General features: G+C 35.0%; 1 protein-coding gene across 7 annotated transcripts in view; it reads right to left on the reverse strand.

The window, feature by feature from the left end:
* NFXL1 (nuclear transcription factor, X-box binding like 1) overlaps window positions 1-25172 on the reverse strand; it is a 76100-nt gene that overhangs the window by 17772 nt on the left and 33156 nt on the right. For all 7 annotated transcript variants that reach the window (XR_007125320.1, XM_047719226.1, XM_047719225.1 and 4 more), the window contains exons 13-18: window positions 22384-22504; window positions 21995-22154; window positions 20843-20934; window positions 12820-12841; window positions 12035-12175; window positions 6162-6328 (exon numbers count right to left, since the gene is read on the reverse strand). Coding sequence is in view for 6 of the 7 variants with exons in the window: in XM_047719226.1 (XP_047575182.1) it covers window positions 6162-6328; window positions 12035-12175; window positions 12820-12841; window positions 20843-20934; window positions 21995-22154; window positions 22384-22504 (703 nt within the window). In the remaining variant the exon portion in view is untranslated. The remainder of the gene's footprint in view (window positions 1-6161; window positions 6329-12034; window positions 12176-12819; window positions 12842-20842; window positions 20935-21994; window positions 22155-22383; window positions 22505-25172) is intronic.

Here is a 25172-nt window from a genome sequence, read left to right on the forward strand (position 1 = left end):
TTAAAAGTCATATATTTTCATTCTTACAAGTATGGTGCTCACCTCTGAACTTTTTTTAAAAGATTTTATTTATTTATTTGACACAGAGAGAGAGAGTGCACAAGCAGGGAGAGTGGGAGAGGGAGAAGCAGGCTCCCCACTGAGCAAGGAGTCAGAAGCAGAACCGGATGAGGAACTCGGGGCTTGATCCCAGGACGCTGAGATCATGACCTGAGCCGAAGGCAGATGCTTAACTAGCTCAGCCGCCTAGGCACCCCAGCTCATCTCTGAACTTAATTAAGACTTAGTATCATTTTGTTTCTGTCACTTTATAATTTGGAATAAACTAATTTTCCAACATCTGTATCTTTTATATATAATTTCTATAAAGGAAATTACATGAGGCAAAAAAGGACTAAAAATAAAGATAACATGGAATAATTCACTGAATTGAAAGTAAACAAAATTATCATGATGAATACTAAGTCTGAAGAATTCTCTATAAAAACATATACTTCATGTTTTTGGAGGGCTTTTATTAAGGTATGATACAGAAGACAATAATGTACACATTTAAAGTGGAAAACCTGACAAGACTTGACATACGTTTACACCCATGAAACCATCACCACAATCAAGATAATGGACATACCCATTACCCTCAAAAATGTCCTGTGTCTCTTTGGAATCTCTTTATATTGCCTATCACCTGCTAGGCAACCAATGAGATGCTTTTTGTTGTATAGATTAGCTTCCAATTTTCAAGAATTTTACATAATCAAATCATAGAGCATTATTCTTTTTTGTTTGGCTTCTTTCACTTATATCTTGAGATTTCACACCGAGATTCATTCATGATATTGCAAATAACAATAGTTTGTTTTTATTGCTGAATTTATTCTGTATGGACATACTACCATGTGTTTATTCACCTGTTGTTGGACGTTTGGATTATTTCTAGTTTTGGGTTATCACATATAAAAATATTATGAACATTCATGTACAAATCTTCGTACGGACATACATTTCATTTCTCTTGGTTAAATACCGAGGAACAGAATGGTTGTATCCATACAGAAGGCAGTCGTTTAACTTTTTAAGAAACTGCTAAACCTTTTTCCAATGGCTCTATCATTTTACATTCATATTAGCAGCGTATGAGTTCCAATTCTTCCATATCCTCTCCAACACTTAATACTGTCAGTCTTTTGTCTTTTTTTTTTTTTTTTTTTTGGTCTTTTTCATTTTAGCCATGCTAACAGGTATGTCATTGTATCTCGCTATGATTGTTTAAAAGTTTTTTTTTACATTCCAATTAGTTAACTTACAGAGCAATACTAGTTTCAGGTGTACAATATAATGACTCAATACTTCCATACAACGCCTGGTGCTCATCACCTTAATCCCCATCACCTATTTCACCCATCCCCCCCCCCCACCTACTTCCCTTTAGTAACCATCAGTTTGTTCTCTATAGTTAAGAGTGTTTTTTGGTTTACCACTCACTCTTTTTTTCCCCTTTGCATGTTTTCTATCTTAAATTCCACATATGAGTGAAATCATGGTATTTATCTTTGTCTGACTGACTTATCTCACTCTGCATAATACTCTTTATCTCTATCCATGTCACTGCAAATGGCAAAATTTCTTTTTTATGGCTGAGTGATATTACATTGTATATACATATACACCTACATCCACTCATCAGTTGACGGACATTTGGGCTATTGTAGAATAGCTACAAACATTAGGGTGCATGTATGTCTTCAAATCAGTATTTTTGTATTCTTTGGGTAAATACTAAAATTGCAGCTGCAGGATTGTAAGGCAGTTCTATTTTTAATGTTTTGAGGATACTCTATACCGTTTTCCACGGTGGCTGCAACAGCCTGTGCATTCCCATCAACAGTGCAAGAGTGTTCCCCCTTCTCTACATCCTCATCAACAACGGTTGTTTCTTGTGTTGTTGACGTTAGCCATTCTGACAGGTGTGAGGTGATATCTCATTGCAGTTACGGTATTATAGTTTTGGTATGCTTCTCCCTGATAATCAGTGATGTTGAGCACCTTTTCATGTGTCTGTTGTCCATCTGTAGGTCTTCTTTGGGAAAATATCTGTTTGTATCTTGGGCCCATTTTGTAATTTGATTATACACTTTTTGGATGTTGGGTTTTATAAGTTCTCTATATATTTTGGATAGTAACCCTTTTTCAAATATGTCATTTGCAAATATTTTCTCCTACTCCGTAGGCTGCCCTTTAGTTTAGTAGATAATAATCTACTTTCCTGTGCAGAGCTTTTTATTTTGATGAAGTCCCAACAGTTTGTTCGCTTTTGTTTCCCTTGCCTTACGAGGTATACCTAGTAAGAAGATGCTACTGCCAATGTCAAAGAAGTTACTGCCTATGTTCTCCTCAAAGGTTTTAATAGTTTCCTGTCTCACATTTAGGTCTGTCATCCATTTTGAATTTGTTTTTGTGGATGGTGTGAGAAAGTGGTCCAGTTTCATTCTTCCGCATGTTGCTGTACAGTTTTCCCAACACCATTTGCTGAAGACACTGTCTTTATCCCATTGGATATTCTTTCCTGCTTTGTAGAAGGCTAACTTCCCATATATTTGCGGGTTCATTTCTGGGTTTTCTATCCTGTTCTCTTGATCTATGTGTCTGTTTTTGTGCTAGTACCAAACTGTTTTGATTACCACAGCTTTGTAATATAACTTGAAGTCTGGAATTGATTCTTCAAACTTTGTTTTTCTTTTTCAAGGTTGCTTTGGCTATTGGGGGTCTTTTGCGGTTCCATACAAATTTTAGGATTGTTCTAGCTCTGTGAAAAATGCTAGTGGTATTTTGATGGTGATTGCATTAAATGCGTAGACTGCTTTGGGTAATATAGGCACTGTAATAATATTTGTTCTTCCAATCCACAAGCATAGGATGTCTTTCCATTTCTTTGTGTCACCTTCAATTTCCTTCATCAGTGTTTTATAGTTTTCAGAGTACAGTTCTTTCGCTTTGGTTAGGTTTATTCCTACGTATCTTATGGGTTTTGGTGCAGCTGTAAATGGGACCGATTCCTTGATTTCTCCTTCTGCTGCATCATTATTGATGTATAGAAATGCAAACAGATTTCTGTACGTTGATTTTGTATCCTGTGACTTTACTGAATTCATTTACAGTTCTAGCAGTTTTTTGGTAGAGCCTTTTGGGTTTTCTCTATAGAGTATCATGCCATCTGCAAAGAGTGAAAGTCTGACTTCTTCCTTGCCAGGCTGGATGCCTTTTATTTCCTTTCATTGTCTGAGTGCTGTGGCTAGGAGTTCCAGTACTATTTTGAATAAAATTGAGAAGAGTGGCCATCTCTGTCCGTTCCTGACCATAGAGGAAAAGTTCTGTTTCTCCCCAATGAGGATGATATCAGCTGTGGGCTTTTCATATATGGCTTTTATCATGTTGAGGTATGTTCCCTGTAAGTCTACTTTGTTGAGGGATTTTATTATGAATGGATGTTGTACTTTGTCAAATGCTTTTTCTGAATCTACTGAAAGGATCATCTGGTTCTAATCCTTTCTCCTGTTAATGTAGTCTATCACATTGATTGATTTGTGAATACTGAACCATGCTTGCTACCCAGGAATTAATTCCACTTGGTCACGGTGAATGATTTTTTTTTTAATGTCAGATTCAGTTTGCTACTATTTTATTGAGAATTTCTGCATCTATGTTCACAAGGAATATAGGCCTATAGTACTCTTTTTTAGTGATATCTTTATCTGGTTTTGATATCGGGTAATGCTGACCCCATAAAATGAGTTTGAAAGTTTTCCTTCCTTTTTCTATTTTTTGAAATAGTTTGAAAGGAACAGTTATTAACTTTTCTCTAAACGTTTGATAGAATTCTCCTGTGAAGCCATCTGGTCCTGGACTTCTGTTTTTGGCAGTTTTTTGATTACTGATTGAATTTCTTTGCTGATTACCACTATGTTCGAGCTTTGTATTTCTTCTGTTTCAGATTTGGTAGTTTATATGTTTCTAAGAATGTATCTGTTTCTTCTAGTTTGTTCAATTTGTTGGCATAGAGTTTTTCATAATACTCTAATTGTTTGCATTTCTGTGATATTGTTATTTCCCCTCATTTGTGATTTTATTTGCGTCCTTCCTCTGGCTAGAGGTTTATCAATTTTATTAATTTTTTTCAAAGAACCAGCTCCTTGTTTCATTGATCGGTTCTATTGTTTTCTTTTCTATATCATTTATTTCTGCTCTAATCTCTATTATCTCCTTCCTTCTGCTGCTTTAGACTTCTTTTGTTGCTCTTTTTGTAATTCCTTTAGGTGTAAGGTTAGGTTATTTATTTGAGATTTTTCTTGCTGCCTGAGGTAGGTCTGTATTGCTATATTCTTCCCTCTTAGGACCGTTTTCATTGCATCCCAAAGGTTTTGGACCACTGTGTTTTCATTTTCATTTGTTTCCATGTATTTATTTTCTTTTTAATTTCTTCTTTGGTTTCCTGGTTGACCCATTCATTTTTTAGTAGCATGTTCTTTAACCTCCATGTATTTGTGGTTTTTCCAGATTTTCTTCTTGTGGTTGACTTCTAGTTTCATAGTGTTGTGATCAGAAAAGGTGCATGGTATGACTTTACTCTTTTTGTATTTGTTGAGGCCTCTTTTGGACCTAATATTGATCTATTCTGAAGAACGTTGCACATACACTTGAAAAGAATGTGTATTCTGCTTGAAAACATATCCTTCAAACATGTATTCAAGGAAAGGAAAAAGGAACTCCAGAGAGCTGTAGTAATGGAAGCCACCTCAATCCATATATATCCACACATCCCCCCAACAATCATTCAACTTAATAATAAAATCATTAAAATTCCATAGCTTCCTCATACCTAGAAGATACAAATTCTACAAAGTTCAAGATTACCTATAAGTAGAAAAATAAATACCAATTCATAGCAGACCTACTTCTCAAGTTCCCTCAGCAAATCACTTCAGAGAACCAGTAGAGTTCTGGAAAAACTGAGCAGAAAAAAGAAGAGGGCAACTGAGTTAACCTCACACCAGAAAGAGAAAGTCCACCCAGTGTAGATCAGAGTACTAACTATGGGAAGAAACTTTAAAACGTGCACAAGAATCAAGGAGCCGATCTTGGAAAGGCAACACTCTGGACAAGAAGGTAAAAAGGTAAAGTCACCCTTGGGAGACTACATGACAAAGGGAAAAAGAAGCAAGACAGGGAATTTCAACCCTGCTAGACCAAAGGAAATATCTTTCCTTGGTATTACTCATCAATAAAGCAAAATTGTCCTCTTCACTCTCTCTACAAAACTTCTAAAGCTAAAGAAATATTTTATTCTTAAAATTTCAACAGAACAATTTTCATATTTAAAAAGAATAAAATCTGACTTTTGCAATTTAACAGAACATGAGCCTAGAGTCCAAATGACAAAAACAAGTTTAAATTAATATTAACAGGCATTTTTCAAGAAGTACATCTGCTTAAAAAATTAGAAACAAAGCCATATTCCCAAATTTAACTTTAGTAAAATACACTTACAAAGAACCTACTTTACAAACTTGGGTAAATGGAGCTGAACAAGTTAGTAAATTATGTTAGATCGTGATTAAGTAGAAAAAAAATGGGAATTTTTTTCTCTCCACATAATCCACAAGCAAAAACATGCACTTCGTTGAGTGTACATTTTTTTAAGTAAAGGAAATATAGAAGTCAGAGCCTAATATGACAAATGCCATAACAGATACATTTGTAGTAAAAGTCTGTAATTTAAAAATTATGTCTCAGTAGCTACGTGCACTTCAACTTTTCATCCAACAACATTCTAGTTTGACACTGTTAACGAGCAATCTGTTATAGGAACGTTTCTACATTTTTTAAAGCAGCGATACAACTTTTTTCCTTTAAAAAAATCTTAAACAGAATCCCTAAATAGAAAAAAAGCATAACTGTCTTTGAAATCAGGGTTCAGAATGTACAAGGTGAAGGATTCTACATTTCTTTCTTCAGGTATCTATTGGAAAATCTAAGCTTCGAGCATCTATGGGTGACAATGAATAATGTTCCTTGAAGTACTCTTCATAGGATTCTGAATTATTAAAAAAATACTGGTTAAAAATAATTATAGTAAAACAAGAATATTTCTTCAGTCCACTTACCTACATTCCACATATAGGCTTGTGATCTTGCAGTGACATTTTATTCTAAGCATCTGAACACAGGGAGGACATTCTCCAGGATGACACGGCAAAACACATGGATGGGGACAACCCAGAGGCCGTGATTTAGAGCACCCTTCTTCACACTGAAGGCATTCTGGGCCAGCCTGATAGGAAATAAGGTAATAAATCATCTAAGTACAGAAGTCTAACATTTCTGTATATTAAAATTATAAAATATACATATAAAATTTACGCATCCCATTAAAAGAAAGTACTTTTGAAGCTCTTAGGAATACAGTTAATAAAATAGTGCATGCATGCTTGCACTCTTAAAAATATTCAAATGAAAAAATACACATTCAAAATGAAGAACAGGAAGGTATCAATATGACCATTATTCACAAAGATTTTTATATCCACAAACCTCATTAAATCAAGCTGCCTCATCTTGAAATTGTAAATTACGAGTATTCCTCTAAAAATGTAAATTACTTCCTAAAGAATAGTCACAGTGGAAATAAATAAAAGTTTATTTTTTTATGTTTTATTTATTAATTTGAGAAAGAAAGAAGGAGAGAGAGAGCATAAGCAAGAGGAGCAGCAGAGGCAGAGGGAGAAGCAGGCTCCATGCTGTGCAGGGAGCCAGATGCAGGACTGGATCCCAGAACCCTGGGATCATGACCTGAGCCGAAGGCATACACTTAACAATTGAGCCACCCAGGTGCCCCAAAATAAAACATTGTTAATTCATTTCCACCCAACAAACATGATCACCATCAAACTAAAGAAATCAACACTCTGTTAACACATAAATAAAAATTCCCAAAGCACGCAATGTTCTAGATATACTGCTCTCACCTTGCCAAACAGAAACATACATAGAGGCAAAAAAGGAGAATGACCAGCAGTTTATGTTTTAATGTACTTCAATGAACCAAAGTTACATTACATTTACAAATAAATGTACTTCAATATAAATTCAACAAGGTACCTCTCTGCTCTAGTAATTTAATAATTTAACTACCATCTACCTACTAAAGAAGTTTAAAATTATTATTGCAGGCTATTATTTATTTTCACACGTCATACATGAGATAAAGTACGAGAGCTATAGAAAATACCAAGTCTTAAGTTTAAAGTTTAAAAATTCTGTTATCATTCCTAAGTATAGCCATGATTACAAAAACAGTGATTATGTCAATAAAAATCCTATTTTTGATATATAGGATTAAAAAGAGAAAGTGTTTCAATTAGGAAACATACTTCTATAAATTCTGTTTTTTATTTTTAAAAGTATATTAATTTATTCTACACTCTTCCAGCATCATATGCCAGAAATTAATTCACATGCTGGAAATGTGCAAAATGGCAGCGGCCCCTGACCTAAGAAACTTAAATTTAAGTGGGGGAGGTAAAGAGGATAATAGAATGTCTTCATAAACACTCTGAAAAAAGATAAAGCAGGTTAAGAGGGAGTAACAGAAGTAATAAGAAGGAAGAACTATCTGATAAATTCATGTTTGAACAGAATAAATAAGGGAGAGAGCCATACGAATGTAGAGTCCCAGAGAAAAGAACACTAAGTGCAAAACTTCTGATGTAGAACAAATGTGGAATATTTAAGAAATAACAAGAATAGAAGGTCAGGGTGCCTGGGTGGCTCAGTGGGTTAAAGCCTCTGCCTTCAGCTCAGGTCATGATCCCAGGGTCCTCGGATCGAGCCCTGCATCGGACTCTGCTCCACAGGGAGCCTGATTCCTCCTCTCTCTCTCTGCCTACCTGTGATCTCTGTCTGTCAAATAAATAAATAAAATCTAAAAGAAAAAAAAAAAGAGTAGAAGCAAAAATGAGCACATGAGTGATGAGTGCTAAGAGGCAGGAAAGGTAGTCAGAAGTTATATCATTATAAAGCCTTACAGGCCCTCGTAAGGCCATTTGGATTTTATCCTGAGAGTAACTGATGCGTACTGAGCAGGGAGATAACACACCTTACATTTTTTTTTTAACTTACATTTTTTAACTTACATTTGTAAATGATGAATCTAGCTGATGCAGTAAGATGAAACTGGGAGTAGGGAAGCTGGCTGGGAGAATATAGTACAGACATCTCTAGGGAAAGAAGATGGTGGCTTGGATGAGGAGGGTATGGTAGAGATTATAGGAAATGGTCAGATTCAGGGATATACTTTGACGATAAACCTGACGAGGTGTGTAGTGAGACAAGGACAATGAAGAAAGAAATCAAGAAATGTTCCTCCCTTTAATCTGCAGAACTGGCTAAAACTGGTAATACAACTTTCTGAAACTGGAAAGACTAGGAGAAATATAGGCAATGAGTCTCAAAATATGGAAATATAGCCAAAGATGACACACACTGTCTGTTTCACTTGTTTTTTTCCTGGCTATGTGGTACGCCTGCAATAATCTTTCACTTAAATAACATGAAACAGAAGAACATACTGGGCTGGGAGTTAAGACAAGGGTACTACTACTTTCTTATTCTTGCTCTCCTATTACATGATCATGAACAAGTCACTTGGTAACCTTCAGTTTCCTTATCTGCAAAAGAAGAATTATACTGATGATATGGGGCTCCTTCCTTCCAATTATGAAAAAAAAAAATCACTAAAGCTGTACTTGCTAAGCTACCTTCCTGGATCACTTCCAATGTCAAGTTCTATCTTCTAGAAGAAACTATCAACTCAGAAATACAGCAAGCCTGGCTGTCAAATATCTTACACAGTTCTCCTTTAAAAAAAAAAAAAAAGAAAACAAATTTTAAGCCAGGGAACAATATTGAGATATTCCACAATAATTCCCCAATCAGTCATATCAGCTTCTAAAATGAGCTTTTCCTGATTCATCAGAGAGCTGGAAATCCAGGGAAGATAGCAATCCTCATTATAAGCAATGAGATGATAAGAATGAAAGCAGAATTAACATTTGGGTTAGTATTACAAACTGGAAAATAAATCTTGGAAAGTAAAATTCTCTTTTTTCCCATCTTATTAACATATATTTGACATTTTTTAAATTTGAGGTGTTCAACATTTACATATTGTAATAAGATTCTCATTGTAGCAATAATTAGTACCTCTATCACATTACAGAATTATTCCTTGTTTTTAATTTTTATTTATTTATTTATTTATTTATTTTTTTTTTTATGTGACACAGAGAGAGATCTCAAGTAGGCAGAGAGGCAGGCAGAGAGAGAGGGGAAAGCAGGCTCCCGGCTGAGCAGAGAGCCCAACGCGGGGCTCGATCCCAGGACCCCGAGACCATGACCCGAGCCGAAGGCAGTGGCTTAACCCACTGAGCCACCCAGACGCCCCAATTCCTTGTTTTTAATGTCTGGAATAATTAAGTTCCAATCTCTCAGTGAGGCTGATGATTGTAACATAATTCTTTTTTTTTTTTAAGTCAATGAAGCATCACACATTACACACATTGCCTTTAGCAGTAACTCTCAAACATTTTTGTGCATGATCAATCACTTGGCAATCGCTAAAATACTGAGGTGAGACCTGAGAGTTTGCATTTCCAAGATTCCAGGTGATGCGCATCACGCAGACAACACTGTGTGGCAGGGGTTTATCAATACATAATTATGTAAGAAATATATTGTCTGTGTGTGATTATGTACCTATATTTTCTTTTTTTAAAATTTTTGGTATAGATTTTTCCCAGAGAAAAGACCATCTTCATTATTTCTTTTTTTAGTCACTCAAAAATATCCGTGCCCAGGTTTGCTTGGGAAATACACACTTCATTTGCCATCAGCTTCACACCTTTCCCCAGTTAACCACTCTGTTCCACTCACTCCAGTGTATGAATTAGACAACAGGGACATATTTGTTGCTAATGGAAGCAATGAGAGGCACTGCCTTTAAGAACAGCCTTGACTGGACTGGGATCTGTCAGGAAGGCCAGGGAGAGACTGGAACAGAGATAAGCAAAAGAATTTTGATTCCAGTCAATTCAATAAACACTTTTAAATATCTGCTATGTTGTAGGCCTGTGCTAGAATTCAAGGTAGAAACCGCATTAGTAACTCCAGAGCCATTTGGATCAAGAGGGACATGCAAGGAGATCTTCTCCAATGGGTCTCAATTGAGATATTACAGTAAGGAATTTATTTTAAGGAGTTTATGAGTTATTTCATTTTTAATATATAAATTATAGAGGCTATAAAGTTATCCCTCAAATAATGTAACTTTCACTCTGTTGCACTGCATCAGCCTTCTCTGAGTGGGAGATAAAGATAGACTTGTAGCTAAATTAAGAACTGCACATAACTTATAACCCATATTTTACCATAGCAATTGCCCATGAAGCAATGCTGGGATAATCCAAGATAATTCCCCGATCAGTGTCAAATCAGCTTTTGAAGTGCGTTTTTTTTTTCAACTCACTTAATGTTCTGGAAACCCAGAAGAGGAAAGCCATACAGAAGCTATACTCTCATTAGTTAAAGTGGTTTTGAATTATTATATTAGTATGAATTTTTATAATTCTAATATTTTTCATTTTATCATGAGTAAATTTTTATTAAGGATCAAAGCATGGACTGATGAAGAGGTTATAAGCAATACATTGACATGTCTGCACATGAGCAAGAATGATACTCTGGAGGCTTAGGTTATCATGCTTTACAATCACCAAATCAAAGACCAAAAAAAGAACAATGCAAGTGAAACTTTCAGTAACATACAAGTCAAACCTTAACCATTTGTAAATTTAGTGTTATTTAATAAAACAAATCTTAAAATTTTTGTTTATGCCTCATTAAATACACTTGCTAATAGTATTATGATACCCTAAAGAATGGAAGTTTACAAAAAAAATTAAATATTTTTAAAATATACAATTTTTTATATAACAGAAGTTTATTTTTTATTCACACATCATGTCAAATGTAGACTGGCAGGGGACTCTGGCAAATTAATCATTCTGGGACACAGGAGGATGAAGAGTTAGTTTTTAACTGTATCACATGGGCCATAACAACCCCCTCAATCACAGAAGTAGACAAAAAGCAGAGTGGTTAAGGATAAATAAAGATTTCCCTGACTATTCTTGGAGACGAAAAACATTTCAGCCTGTATTTTCTCGGCCAGAACCTCTCATATGGCCTAGGAAATTCAGAATAGGAGACTATCTGTATCTCTGTTTTAATAGGAGTCTTTTATATTTTATTGTTATTTAAAATAATTTTCTTGTTCTATGTTTCTGTTTTTATGTGTTGATGAATTTAATGTTCAAAAATAAAACTAAATATCATTTAAAATTTGATTAGCTACATTTATTTTTCCTTGTAAAATGGCAATTTTAGAGATCTTGCAATGATTGGCTTCTCATATGCTTGGTAAAATGCTTTTAGTGAATTTCACACACACACGCCCTATATCTGTGATCCTATTTACTTTATTTCCAATGAAAGATTAGAAATTTATTAAAATTGTGAACACAATTTATCACAGATGTAAGGTTTTAAAAAATTGCTGAGAACAAATGCTCCAGACTAAATCCAGAGATATAAATGGACAGAAGTGGAAGTGATATTGCTACCTACTATCTAAATAGATAGATGATTTCTGTACTTTTATCAAAAATCAAAGCCTATGTATTAACACAGTACAGTATGTTGAGAGAACATTAAAAGGCTTATTATCATGAGCTTGCACAAAGATAAATATACACCAAGCTGTTAAAGTTGGTTGTATTAAGAGAGACAAGGTAGGAGAAGGGATAAAGGCAAGAAGAAAGAAAAAAGTTCTAACAAAATAGAAAAATATTTACAGCATAATTATTCAAAAAATATTTCAAGCATACTATAAGGACATAGACATTCAGCCTAAGGATATTACCTTGTTTTTGCCAATGCAGGCATCAATTTCAGTTACTTTGTGGCATTCTTTCATACACGTATGATTCTGACAATCTAAGGTTCGTCCACATACTCTCTTACAAGAGTATGGTCCTACAGCATGGCATGGGAGTGGACTCACCTTAAAAAAAAAAGAATAAGGAGAAAAATATCAATACACACAAAACCTTCTGGACCCATGTTTCTGAAATGACTCTGTTATCACTTGAGAACAAGTTTCATAAAGAACTAACACATTTTCATTAATAGTCATTTTCAAAATCAAAGTAATTTATCAAAAAATCCAAAAAATGAATGCCAACAAACAACACATTCTATTCCTAAAAGGAAATTCAATATAACAATGCTATAGAGACCACATATACATAGGCTAAATCCAAAAAGCACAATATATTTTAAAAATCAGCAGAGGGCCCGTGGATGTCTCAGTCGGTTGCACATCCGACTCTTGATTTCAGCTCAGGTCATGATTTCAGGGTCTTGTGATCAAGCTCTGGGGCAGGTTCCCTGCTCAGTGGGGAGTCTGCTTCTCTCCCTCCCACTCTGCCCCTTCCTCCACTGGCACGAAAGAGCTCTCATTTTCCCACTCTAAAAGTATTTTAAAATTTTAAAATTAAAAAAAAAAAAAAATCTGCAGTTAGACTCTTATACTTTTTAAAGCGCTAAAAAAAAAACCCAAAACTTTGACTTTGTCATTTCTAACAATCCTCAATAGAAGAGGCACAGATTATAAGCTTTCCTTAAAAATTTGTGCCTATAACTCACCTCATGCTTCCCAAGACATTCTCTGCAAGAAAAAAATAAAACAAAAATGTTACAAATTCTTTAAAAAGATTATCTAAAGCAAAGGTGCTAAGTCTACTGGTTCTATTAAGAATAAAAAATAAACACATATGGAAATAATAAGTGATTACAGAAAAACTGCAGGATACAAAGTTAACATTCAAAAGCCAATTGCTCTTCTATATGCCAGCAATGAACAACTGAAATTTGAAATTTAAAACATACCATTTATATTAGCACAAAAAATAAAATAGATACAAATCTAACAAAATACATACATGATCTATTTGAGCAAAACTACAAAACACTGATGAAAGAAATCAAAAGCAATCTAAATAAATGATGAGATAGCCTCTGTTCACTGATAGGAAGGTGCAAATATTGTTAAAATGTTGCTTCTTTCCCAACTTGATCTAGATTCAACATAATTCTAATCAAAATCCCAGCAAGTTATTAATAGAGAACACCAACAAACTGATTCTAAGTTCTATATGGAAAAACAAACAAAAAAAAAAAACCAAGATAGCCAATACAGTACTGAAAAACAACAGAGTATTGACACCACCCAACTTAAAGACATACTAAAAGCTACAGTGATTAAGACAGTATGGTACTGCTAACAGAATGGAACTGGATAGAAAGCCCAGAAACAGACCTACATAAATACAGTCCAATGATCTCTGACAAAGGAAAAAAGCAACCGAATAGACAAGTGATTGTCTTTCCAACAAATGGTTGGCAATGGAATAGACATCACACAGAAAAAAATCCCAAAAGACCTTACACCTTTCACAACAGGTTACTCAAAATAGATCACAGACCCAAATGTGAAGTGCGAAACTATAAACATAGGAGAAAATTTAGGTGAGTTGGATATAATGATTTTTTAGATTCAACACCAAAATCGTCATCTCCCAAAGAAAACTGGTTAAGCTGGACTTTATAAAACCAAAACATCTGCTTTGTGAAAAACACTTAAATGAAAGTGCTAAATGAAAACACATTTTAAATGAAAAACCACAGACTGGCCGAAAGTATCTGGAAAACATGTATCTGGTAAAGGGCTTGTATCCAAAATGTAAAAACAATTCTTAAAGCCCAATAGGAAAGCAAACAACCCAATTAAAAAATGGTAAAGATTTAAAGACAGAACAGACACTTCACCTTCCAAAGATGACATACAGGCAGCAAATAAACATGTGAAACGATGCTGAAAGCCATGTGTCATTAGAAAACTGCCAATTAAAATGAGATGCCGGGGTGCCTGGGTGGCTCAGTGGGTTAAGCCTCTGCCTTTGGCTCAGGTCGTGGTCTCGAGGTCCTGGGATCGAGCCCCGCATCAGGCTCTCTGCTCAGCGGGGAGCCTGCTTCCCCGCACCCGCCTGCCTCTCTGCCTACCTGTGATCTCTGTCTGTCAAATAAATAAATAAAATCTTTAAAAATTAAAAAATAAATAAAATGAGATGCCACTGCACATCTATTAGAATGACTAAAACCCAAAACGTGGACAGTAGCATATGCTGGCAAGAATACAGGCCACCAGGCACTCTCACTGTGATGAGAACGCAACATGGTACAGCCAACTCGTTAGCGTGGCAGTATCTTACGAAGCTAAACTAGGCTGACCATATGGTGCAGCAAAATCGACACATAAGTGTTTATAGCAGCTTTCTTCCTGTCAAAATTTGGAAGCAACCAAAATGTCCTTCAATAGGTAAATGCATAAACAAACTGTGGCACATCCATACCATGGAATATTACTCAGCAGTAAAAAGAAACGAGAGGAATTGACAGTGAATAATAAGACATAAAAAAGACACAGAGGAAATTCAAGACATAAAAGGACACAGAGGAAATTCAAATGCATATTGCTACATGAAATATGCTGAAAAGGCTACAAACTGTATGATTCCAACTATATGACATTCTGGAAAAGGCAACACTATAGAGACATTAAAAAGATAAACTTGAGGCTTGAGTGGCTTGAGGGAGAGGATGGTGAGGGATGAACAAGTGTAGCACAGGACATTTTTAGGGCAGTGAAACTATTCTGTATGATACTGTAATGGTGAATAGTGGATACATGAGATCATGCAATTATCAACACTCATAGAACCATCCAACACAAAAACTAAACCTCAATGTAAACTATGGACTTCAGTTTATAATATTATTATTCACTATCAGTTCCTCAATGGTAAAAAAAAACTGTACCACGTTAGTGTAAAATGTTAATAACAAGGGAAACTATGTGTAGCAGGATCATATGGGAAGTCTGTGCTTCCTGTGTAATTCTCCTATAAACCTGAAAAATTACCTAAAAAAAGATAAAGTCTATTTTAAAAAACTAAAAAATAAACAGTCTACTTCCCTTTCCAGGGACTGGTTTAGAAACTGTCTTGTGATCCTATTCTGGCCAATGAAATGTGGAAGGAGTTTCGCTATGAGGCTTCTGGAAAAGCCTTCTCATTTTTTTTTTTTTAAGATTTATTTTATTTATTTATTTGACAGACAGAGATCACAAGTCAGCGAGAGGCAGGCAGAGAGAGAGGAGGAAGCAGGCTCCCCGCAGAGCAGAGAGCCGATGCGGGGCTCGATCCCAGGACCCTGGGATCATGACCTGAGCTGAAGGCAGCGGCTTAATCCACTGAGCCACCCAGGCGCCCCAAGGATTCTCATTCTTTAAAAAAAGATGATGATGGTAGAAAGGCATAAACAGTTTCTGTTTTTCTCTTTGGAAATTTCCTATCTGGGTGGGAAATTGATCAGAAAGCCAAAGAGCCTGAGGGCAAAGATGACACACTGAGGATAAAACAGGCACCATCTGGGCCTTTGGTGATGCATCATTGCATTAACCAGCTTATGCAACCATGGAGCTGCTCTACCTCCACACTGTTAAAGGCATAAACATTATTATGGTACTTTTTATTTAGGTTCTTTATAACCTGAAGCCAAAGGCACCATAAATGATATAGCACAGATGTTCAGAATTCTTTTAGAACGTGGCCAAATTATCATTAAAAGTCATGTTATGTTTGAAAATGGTAGATAAGGGGGTGCCTGGGTGGCTCAGTCATTTAGCATCTGCCTTGGGCTCAGGTCATGATCCCAGGGTCCTGGGATCAAGCCCCACATTGGGCTCCCTGTTCAGCGGGATGCCTGCTTCTCTCTCTCCTACTCCCCCTGCTTGTGTTCCCTCTCTCGCTGTGTCTCTCCGTCAAATAAATCAGGGACAAGAACATGTACATTCTACTCTAAGAAAGAAATGATACTTCCTGGATAGTTCATGTGACAAGCAATAATTTTAACATATACTTTATAATAATTTTATTATACACTAACTGAAAAAAAATCATTATATCAGAATTAGTAGAATTAGTAGAACTGAGATAAAACCCACATACCATAAAATTTATACTTTTAAAAAGTACAATTCAGTGATTTTTAGTACATTGACAAGGTACTATAACCATGACCAGTACTGAGCATATTTTCAAAATCAACAGAGTAACCCTGTAACTATTAGAAGTCACTCCGCAGCCCCTGACAAACACCAATCTACTTTCTGTCCCTACGGAAGAGACATTCTGAACATTTCACATAAATGGAATCAAACATTATGTGGTCTTTGATGCCTGGCTTCTTTCACTTAGAATACTGCTTTCAAGGTTCATCCATGTTATAGCATGTATCAACAATTCATGCGTTTTTATAGGTGAATGATACACATGGATGGATACACCACATTTTGTTTATCCATTCGTCAGTCAACAGATACTTGTTTCCACGTTCTGGCTATTACTAATAATGCTCTTATTATTGTAATATTCGTGTCCAGGTTTTTTTGTGAACACATATTTTCAATTCTCTCAGGTGTATACCTAAGATTAAGTTGGTAACTCCAAGTTTAGTTTCTTGAGAAACTACCAAACTGCTTTCCAAAGTAGCTGCACCATTTTACATTCCCATCAGCAATGTATGATGGTTCCAACTACTCCCTATCTTCACCAACACTTAGGTCTTCTTTATTTTAGCCTTCCTAGTGAGGGAAAATGACACCTACTATGGTTTTGACTTGCATTTCCCTAACAATTACTTGAGCATCTTTTCACATGTTTACTGGCCATTTGTAAGATCTTTTTCAGAGGAATGACTATTCAAAGATTTTGCTCATTTTTAAATTGGATTGTTTGTCTTTTTGTTTCTCAGTTTGAGAATCCTTTATATATTCTGGATAATATCCTTACAGGATATATGAATTGCAAACTATCTCTACCACTCTGTGGTTGTCTTTTCAATTTTTTTATTGTGTCCTTGTAACACAACTAAGAAACTGTGCTTGATGATGTCCTCTTACTTTATTTTTTCTTTTGTTGCCTATGCTTTAGGTGTCATATATAACGAATCACTGCCTAACCCAGAACACAAAGAATTACACCTATATTTTCTTCTAAGAGTTTAATAGCTCTTACTTCTAGATCTTAGATCCATTTTGAGTTAACACGTATATATGTTGTGAAGTAGAGGTCCAAATTCATTTTTTTTTTCAATGTGAATATCCATTCTCTCAGCACTATGTGTTGACATAAAACATTCTTTCTCCTGCTGAACTGTTTTGATTGACGCTCTTGTCAAAAATCAATTGACCATAAACATATGGGTTTCTTTCTGGACTCTCAATTCTATTCCATTGATCGATATGTCTTTCCCAACACCACTACCACAGATTTTTGACTGCTATAGTTTTATAAGTTTAAAATCAGGAAGTGTGAGTCCTCTAACATTGTTTTTCACTTTCGAGACTGTTTTAGTTATTCGGGGTCCTTTGCATTTCCCTATGAATTTGGGAGAAAATTTCCACAAAAAAGCCAGCTTTGATTTTCACAAAAAATATGTTAAATTTATAGATCATTTTGGGTAGTAGTGTCCTTAATAATATTAAGTCTTCCCATCCACAAACATGGGATGTATTTCCATTTATTAAATAACTGTCTTAGTAACCTTATCAAAAACTAAATAGAAATAAATTCCTACATTTATGGTGGCCAGACTCACAATTCTATTCCCTTTGATCTATATGTCTATCTGTATGCCAGTAGCACAGACTTTGGTCTTCTTTAATTTCTCTCAAAGATTTTTTATAGTTATCAGTGTATAAAATCTCAGATTTCTTTTATTAAATTTGTTGAATAAACAAGTTGCTTTTTTAATGCTACTGGAAGTAGAACTGTTAATTTCATTTTCGGATGCTTCATTGCTAGGGTAGAGAACTGAATTCTGTAGACTAATGTTTCATAGTTTTACCAAACTCAAATACTATCTCTAACAGCTTGAATAAGAATTCCTTAGGATTTTTCATATACAAGATCATGTCATTTAAAAATACGAGTAGTTTTACTTCTTTATTCCCAGTGTGAATATATTTTTAATTTCTTTTTCTAGTCTAATTGCTTTAGCTAGTACCAATGTAAACATAAATAGAAGGGGCAAGGTCAGATATCCTACTAGTCTTGTTCCTGTTCTTGACAGGAAAGTTTTCAGCCTTTCACCATTAAGTATGATTAAGGGTTTTTCACCGATGCCCTTTATCAAGTTGAGGGAATTAGTTTATCCAAGTTTGTTGAGTGTTTTTATCTAGAAAGTATGTAGGATTTTGTCAAATGCTTTCCTGTACCTATTGATCATCCTTTATTCTTGTGATAAAATATTACTTTAATATTTTGATTTTCATATGTTGAATCAACCTCATATTTCTGGGATATATCCCACTTGGTTATGATGTACAATCCTTTTTACATGTTGCTTCAGTCTGTTAGTATTTGGTTGAGAATTTTTGCATCTATATACAAAAGGGATACTGATCTACAGTTTTCTTTTCTTGTGATGTCTTTTTCTGCTCTTAGTATAAAGGAAATACAAGCTTCATTGAATACGTCAGGAAGTGTCTTCACAGAGTGAAACACTGGTGTTAATTCCTTAAATATTTGGTAGAATTCACCAGTAAAGTAACTTGTTCTCAGCTTTTCTTTGTGGTAGGTTATTGGTTACTAGTTTAATCTCTTTACTACGTATGGGTTTATCCAGATTTTCTACTTTTTGAGTCAGTTTCAGAGGTTTTTGCGTTTCTAAGAATCTGTCCCTTCCTCCATGTAAACTGTAACCAAAAGAGGGTAGAAGTGGCTATACTAACATCAGAAAAAAACAGAGTTTAAGAAAAAAAATTGTTTACTAGATACAACAAATATTTTTTTAACAAAGACCTCCAAAAATTCTCTCTTCCCCACTGACATCTTTGTAAATATCTTGAATATCCTTAATTTACAAACAGAGAAGATATAGGACTTATTCATGGTAGTAGTTAGAAGAAACATTGGACTCAAGAGTTCTTACTCTAAAACACAATGTTTTAATATATGTACCCCCAAGAGAACTTTCAGCAGCATATTACAATTAAGTGCAAAGGAAAGACTTTTAAAATTAATTCTTTAAACTTCTAGTAAACATGACTTAGTAATTCCAGGCAGTTTTTCTACTGTCATAAAATGTTTAATCCAACCTAATATTTTGAGGAAATTAATTAATTTTGAGGAAATTAATTAATAAAATATTTAATCTATCCTTAAGAATTTTAGGAAATAAGACGGGCATCTCTTTTAAATAATCCTCCTGTAAGACAGACAAAGGAATTCAAAGATAACTGACTACAATTATACAAACAACTGAAGTGCCTATGAACTTCCCCTCCACTAATCTACAGACTAAAATCACTGTTTGTAGATACAGCTCCCAACATTTTGCCTCCCAACCTGACTACACAACCAGTATATAAAAATACATTCTACTTACACTCAGAAGAAAAATATGGAAGGACAAAATGGGAGTGAGAGCCTTTAAAAGGAAATAAGAAGGGCACCTGGGTGGCTCAGTCATTAAGCGTTTGTCTCCAGCTCAGGTAATGATCCCAGGGTCCTAGGATTGAGCCTGCATTGGGCTCCCTACTCTGTGGGAAGCCTGCTTCTCCCTCTCCCGCTTCCCATGCTTGTGTTCCCTCTCTTGCTGTTTCTCTATCAAATAAATAAATAAGATCTGTAAAAATAAACACATAAATAAATAAAAATAAATAAGGAAATAAAAGGAAATAACAACTGTCTCTCTAAAACAATACCAAATATTGTTTGGAACCTTAATGGTAGACAACAGGCTGTTTTCTAATTTTACATTGGTTCCCAGAATTCTGTGCTTCTTTTACTCCTATATTCCATAACCTCTACTCAAAGTATGAACCATTCCATAATTCATATTACCCTAGGATTTGACTCTCTACAACCCAGTCCAGGCCATTTCCTGGGAACACTACATTCCAGAACACTACTTTCTTTGATTTTCAATGTTTCCTTCAAGTTTACCTTACTTGCAACTTGGTTTTCCTCTGTCTTCAAGGAGCTCACAGACTAGCATGGGAATCCATCAGGAAAACTAACAGATGATCTCTTGGATGAATTATTCTAAGTGTGAGTTGCTATGGAAACTCAGAAGGACATTAAACTCCAGCTAGGGTAAAGACCCAAAAAAAGATATCTAGAGGTTTTCAGGCAGTATGTAAAATGTACTTAGAAAAGAATGAGGCTGACGACAGAGAGACTGGTTTATGGACTAGGTCTGAAAAAAATGATGAACTGAACAAAGAAAAGGGGAGGAGGTAATTTAAGATACACCTTGAGGGGCGCCTGGGTGGCTCAGTGGGTTAAGCCTCTGCCTCAGGTCATGATCTCAGGGTCGGCTCAGGTCATGATCTCAGGGTCGTGGGATAGAGCCCCAAATCGGGCTCTCTGCTCAGTGGGGGAGCCTGCTTCCCTTCCTCTCTCTCTGCCTGCCTCTCTGCCTACTTGTGATCTCTCTCTCTGTGTCAAATAAATAAATAAAATCTCAAAAAAAAAAAAAAAAGATATACCTTGAACTATGTAAAAAAAAATTTTTTTTTAGGTTAAAATTCTAAAATACTTACGTAGGAATAGGAACTTGACACGGAGGACAAGGTAATGCAGTCTGAATAAATGCTGGCTCAGAAGGCTGTTCCCAAGGGCCTGTAGGCTGGTGCTACAAGTAAAATACATAATAATTTAAAGGCAGAAGAATTAAATTATATGTAAGAATCTAAGAAAATAGTTCCACATACCCTCTGCTCAAGCAGGTTGAAATTTTTTTAAGTAACCAACAAATTGTGCTTACTGAAATATTTTATTCCATCTGTATTCTATCAGATTGCTTCCCTCCATACACATTTGATGTTAAAAATTAAGGCAGACTCCAGTTTTTAAATGGCAGAACAAAAACAATGTAGCTGCCTTTACTTTTTTTTTTTTTTTTAACAGATGGGAGTTGAGAAACTTTTTATTCTGAGTTAACCAATCCAATACACCACAGTGGTAATTATATATAAATAAATTTACAAATTCATAATTATGTATTTTAAAGCATTTTCCCATTAAAATTTTTAAATTTTTTTTTATTAATATATAATGTACTATTTGCCCCAGGAGTACAGGTCTACCCTCCTACACTGTTGGTGGGAATGCAAGCTGGTACAGCCACTCTGGAAAACAGTATGGCTGTTCCTCAAAAAGTTGAAAATAGAGCTACCCTACAACCTAGCAATTGCACTACTGGGTTTTATCCTTTACTTCTTATTAGCCAAAAGGGGAATGAGAAACAGAACTGTAAAATCTGACTTCTGCCAGCAGAATGTAATCTCCATTATTTGTTCACTGCTGTCTCCCTAACAGGTAGGATAATGCTTAACACATAGTAAGGACTCAATAAATATTCACTGACTAAGTGAATGAATCTTTGAGGCAACCTATAGAAGACACCTATAACCCTGAACCATAATATACGAAGACTGCCAACCTCACGTGTATCAGAATTATAACATGACTATCACACAATTTTAGCAAACATCTGTTTATTGGTTTCTCACTTTTTCTATACCATGAGCTTCCTAAGACAAAAGAGCAAGTCTTATTTACCTTGTACCCCACCTCCTATTACAGTGCTTAACACCCAGTAGGTACTCAACCATTGCTTGTTGAATGACTAAGTAAAAATTAAGAAAATATGACCCACAGCAGTGCACTACCTCTTAAATATATTCTCTTACCCTGCCAGTTTGCTTTATTAATGCTTGATCATGACATGGAGCAGGACATAAGTGACCACATTTCTCCAAAACTTTTTGGCAAGGTTGATGACACGGAGGACAAGAGCCAAAGTGACAGCGATGTTTTTCTTGACTTGTATGATGGCAAGTTGGTGGTCGACTAAATCATAAAGTACAATTTTTTAAATTACTTTTGATCATTGAACAATTATATCTAAAGTGCAATTATCTATTTACGTTATCTTCTGTTTCCACACAACAAGAATACGGTGAATATTAGTATTTTAGAACATTAAATCAGAATTTAAAGTACTAAGAATATTTAAAATCAATATGAACTTAAATTTGTAAGACACCAGATATAAGTCGATGCAGAACCTCATACTAACCTGCATTGCTCTTTGCACTTGGGTGGTCTTGTGGTACGTTCCCGGCCACAGGGCACTGTCACCTTTGTATTGCCACAATTGCACTTCACATCTACAGTTTCCGGGCAGGGATAACAACTGCCTAAAAAAAAGGTCTGAAACTTAAAAAGAAATGTCCTTAACTATTCGAATGATAATCAACAATAGAATCAATGAGTTTAGTATTCACACAATTGGATACTCTACAATGAGAATAAAGAAACTACAATGTGAATGAACCTCACACACGAAACACTGAGCAAAGGAAGCCAAACACAAAGAGTGTGCATTATATGAGTCCATTTACATACAACAAATGGGAAAAACTGTACTGTTTGAAATCAGGATGACGGTTATGAAGGATACAAGGAGGGTGCTGGAAATACTAGTAATGTTCTGTTTAATCATCAGAGTTTTGGTTAGCCAGTTATGTTCAGTTTGTAAAAATTCACCAAGCTATACACTTATTACTATTTGTATTCTTTTCTATACCTACACTGATAATTCAATTAAAAAGTTATAGAATTTTCTTATTCTAAATAACAAATTTAACACATTAATCATTTAATCATCACTACATAAGCAAAACAGATTTATGTCTTAGAAAAATCTAACATCAATAATCTTTTTGGCTCATTTTCATGCATACTTCTACTCAAGTACATTATTTTTAGATAAATTCCCTAATAAGAGTAATTTCTCTCATCAGGTTATTAACAAGAACAGTCAACTTACTATTACTTATGCTTTGTGAAGGACTAATTCTAAACTCTCATTTTAGGTTATAATTCCAAGTATTTCTCTTCTACATATTTCAAAAGGAAAAGTTATTTGGGTTTCAGTTTTTTTTACCTTTTGTTACAGCTGGAAGGAATACACAGAAACAAAATAAAGAAATTTTTTTTAACAGGCTATAAAATTCTCCCAAAGCTCTGACATCATCTTCAGGTCTTTCTTCCTACTCCAGTGTTCCCACTAAATAAGGTTCCCCGCAGAAATGAAATAGCAAGAAGGGAATAAAACTCTTCAACTAAGGAGCAAGGATCGTAAAAGACTGCTGCCTATGTGTCAGAACCAAGCAAAACACTGAAGAGCAGTTAACCTGATAAGAAACAGACTAATGATGAAAAGTACCCTGGTTAAAGCCTCTTATAAAAGTTCCTAAAAGGACCAGAAGGATTTTTATTCAAATAGTGAACAAAGAATAAGGAAATAAGAGTAAAAAGCAACACAGGGAAAAAATATATATGTATTGTACAAGTCATCAAATTTATACTTCAGTGTTTTGATAAGTAATGTATAACCCAGTGAAGTCTTTTCTTGATGGTAATGCAAGCCAAATTATACACGTGATCAAATTTTATTTTTCCAAAAGAGTGACCAGGTGTCATATTTTCTGACAGTTAATAATGACCTTTAAGTCTGAAGCATATCATTTTCCACACTTAACAATAATTTCCATTCACCTTCAGCAATTCAAAGAGGAACTTATCAAACGTAACACCTTTCTGCCACTCTAAGCTAAAGCATCATTTTTCCTTTGTTGAAAACAGAATCTTGAGAAAAATAAGGGATAATTTCTTTAAAGTCTTCCTACTGACCAACAGAATTTCATACCCTGACAGATAAAGTAGCTTCAATGACAGTTTTAAAATGAAAAAGCCGCATACAGAATGCAACTCCAGTGACCAGTGGGTCGATTGCCAAAATGGGCACTCCTCCAGTAATTCCAGAACCGTTAACACAGATGACCTTGAACTTAAAGAACTGTAAGTCAAACTTCCATATGTTCACAGTGCAAACATGTAGTTCGCATCTTCTTCCTATGAGTTACCGTGTAACCCTGACATGAAGGTGTCTCGAATGATGGAAAACAGTATGAAATAATGGTTCTATGTATCCTATGGAACTGTGGATCAAATGGTAAAAGCTGCACAACACATCTTCTACATACCTTCCATTAAGGTAAATTTTGTTAGGGGCTAATAAGCTCCTTTAAAAAAAAAAAGAAAAAAAGAACCTGGATCTGATCAAATATTCCACTAATAATTTATAGGAAATACAGGAGAAAATGTCAAATAATACCACAGAGGCGTAATCTGTAAAATGCAGACTCTGTGCCTAAATAAAACAACCTCATTTCTTAAATAAGAGACAAGGAAAAAAGAAAAGGAGACAGAGGAAGGAATGTATAGATTCGCAGACTTCAGAGACATCAAACAACTGCAATATGTCAATCTTACCAGGTTTTTGAGTCATACAAACTAAATTTAAAGATGAAGATATTTATGACACAAGTTATTTGAGCAGCAGATATTTGCTAATATTAAGAAATATTTTAACTATTTTTAGGTTAAGAATCCACCCTTTAGAAATGAACACTGAAGGATCTGTGGGATTTGCTTCCAAACAATACAAGAGTGCGATGTGCCTTGACACTCCTCCACTAAGCAGGACGCGCGCTACCCTTTCCGCAGCTATTCTGTGCCAGGTTAAGGACGTTCCCTTCAATTTCTAATTAAGTTTTCATCAAATATGAATGTTGAATTTCATCAACTGTTTTTAGACATTCACTAAAATAGTTTCACTTTTCCTTTAGACTATTTATGTGGTGAATCACATCATTAGATTTACTAAAGTTAAAATAATCATTCATTATTGGAATAAACCTAACTTGACTAAGAAAGATTAAGGTTTTAAACAGCTAATACTATCATATTGGACAGCTGGATTTGAGTAACAGAAACCTTAAATTTTTTACAAACATATTT

The sequence above is a fragment of the Lutra lutra genome, chromosome 2, assembly GCF_902655055.1.
Source record: "Lutra lutra chromosome 2, mLutLut1.2, whole genome shotgun sequence".
NCBI lineage: Eukaryota > Metazoa > Chordata > Mammalia > Carnivora > Mustelidae > Lutra > Lutra lutra.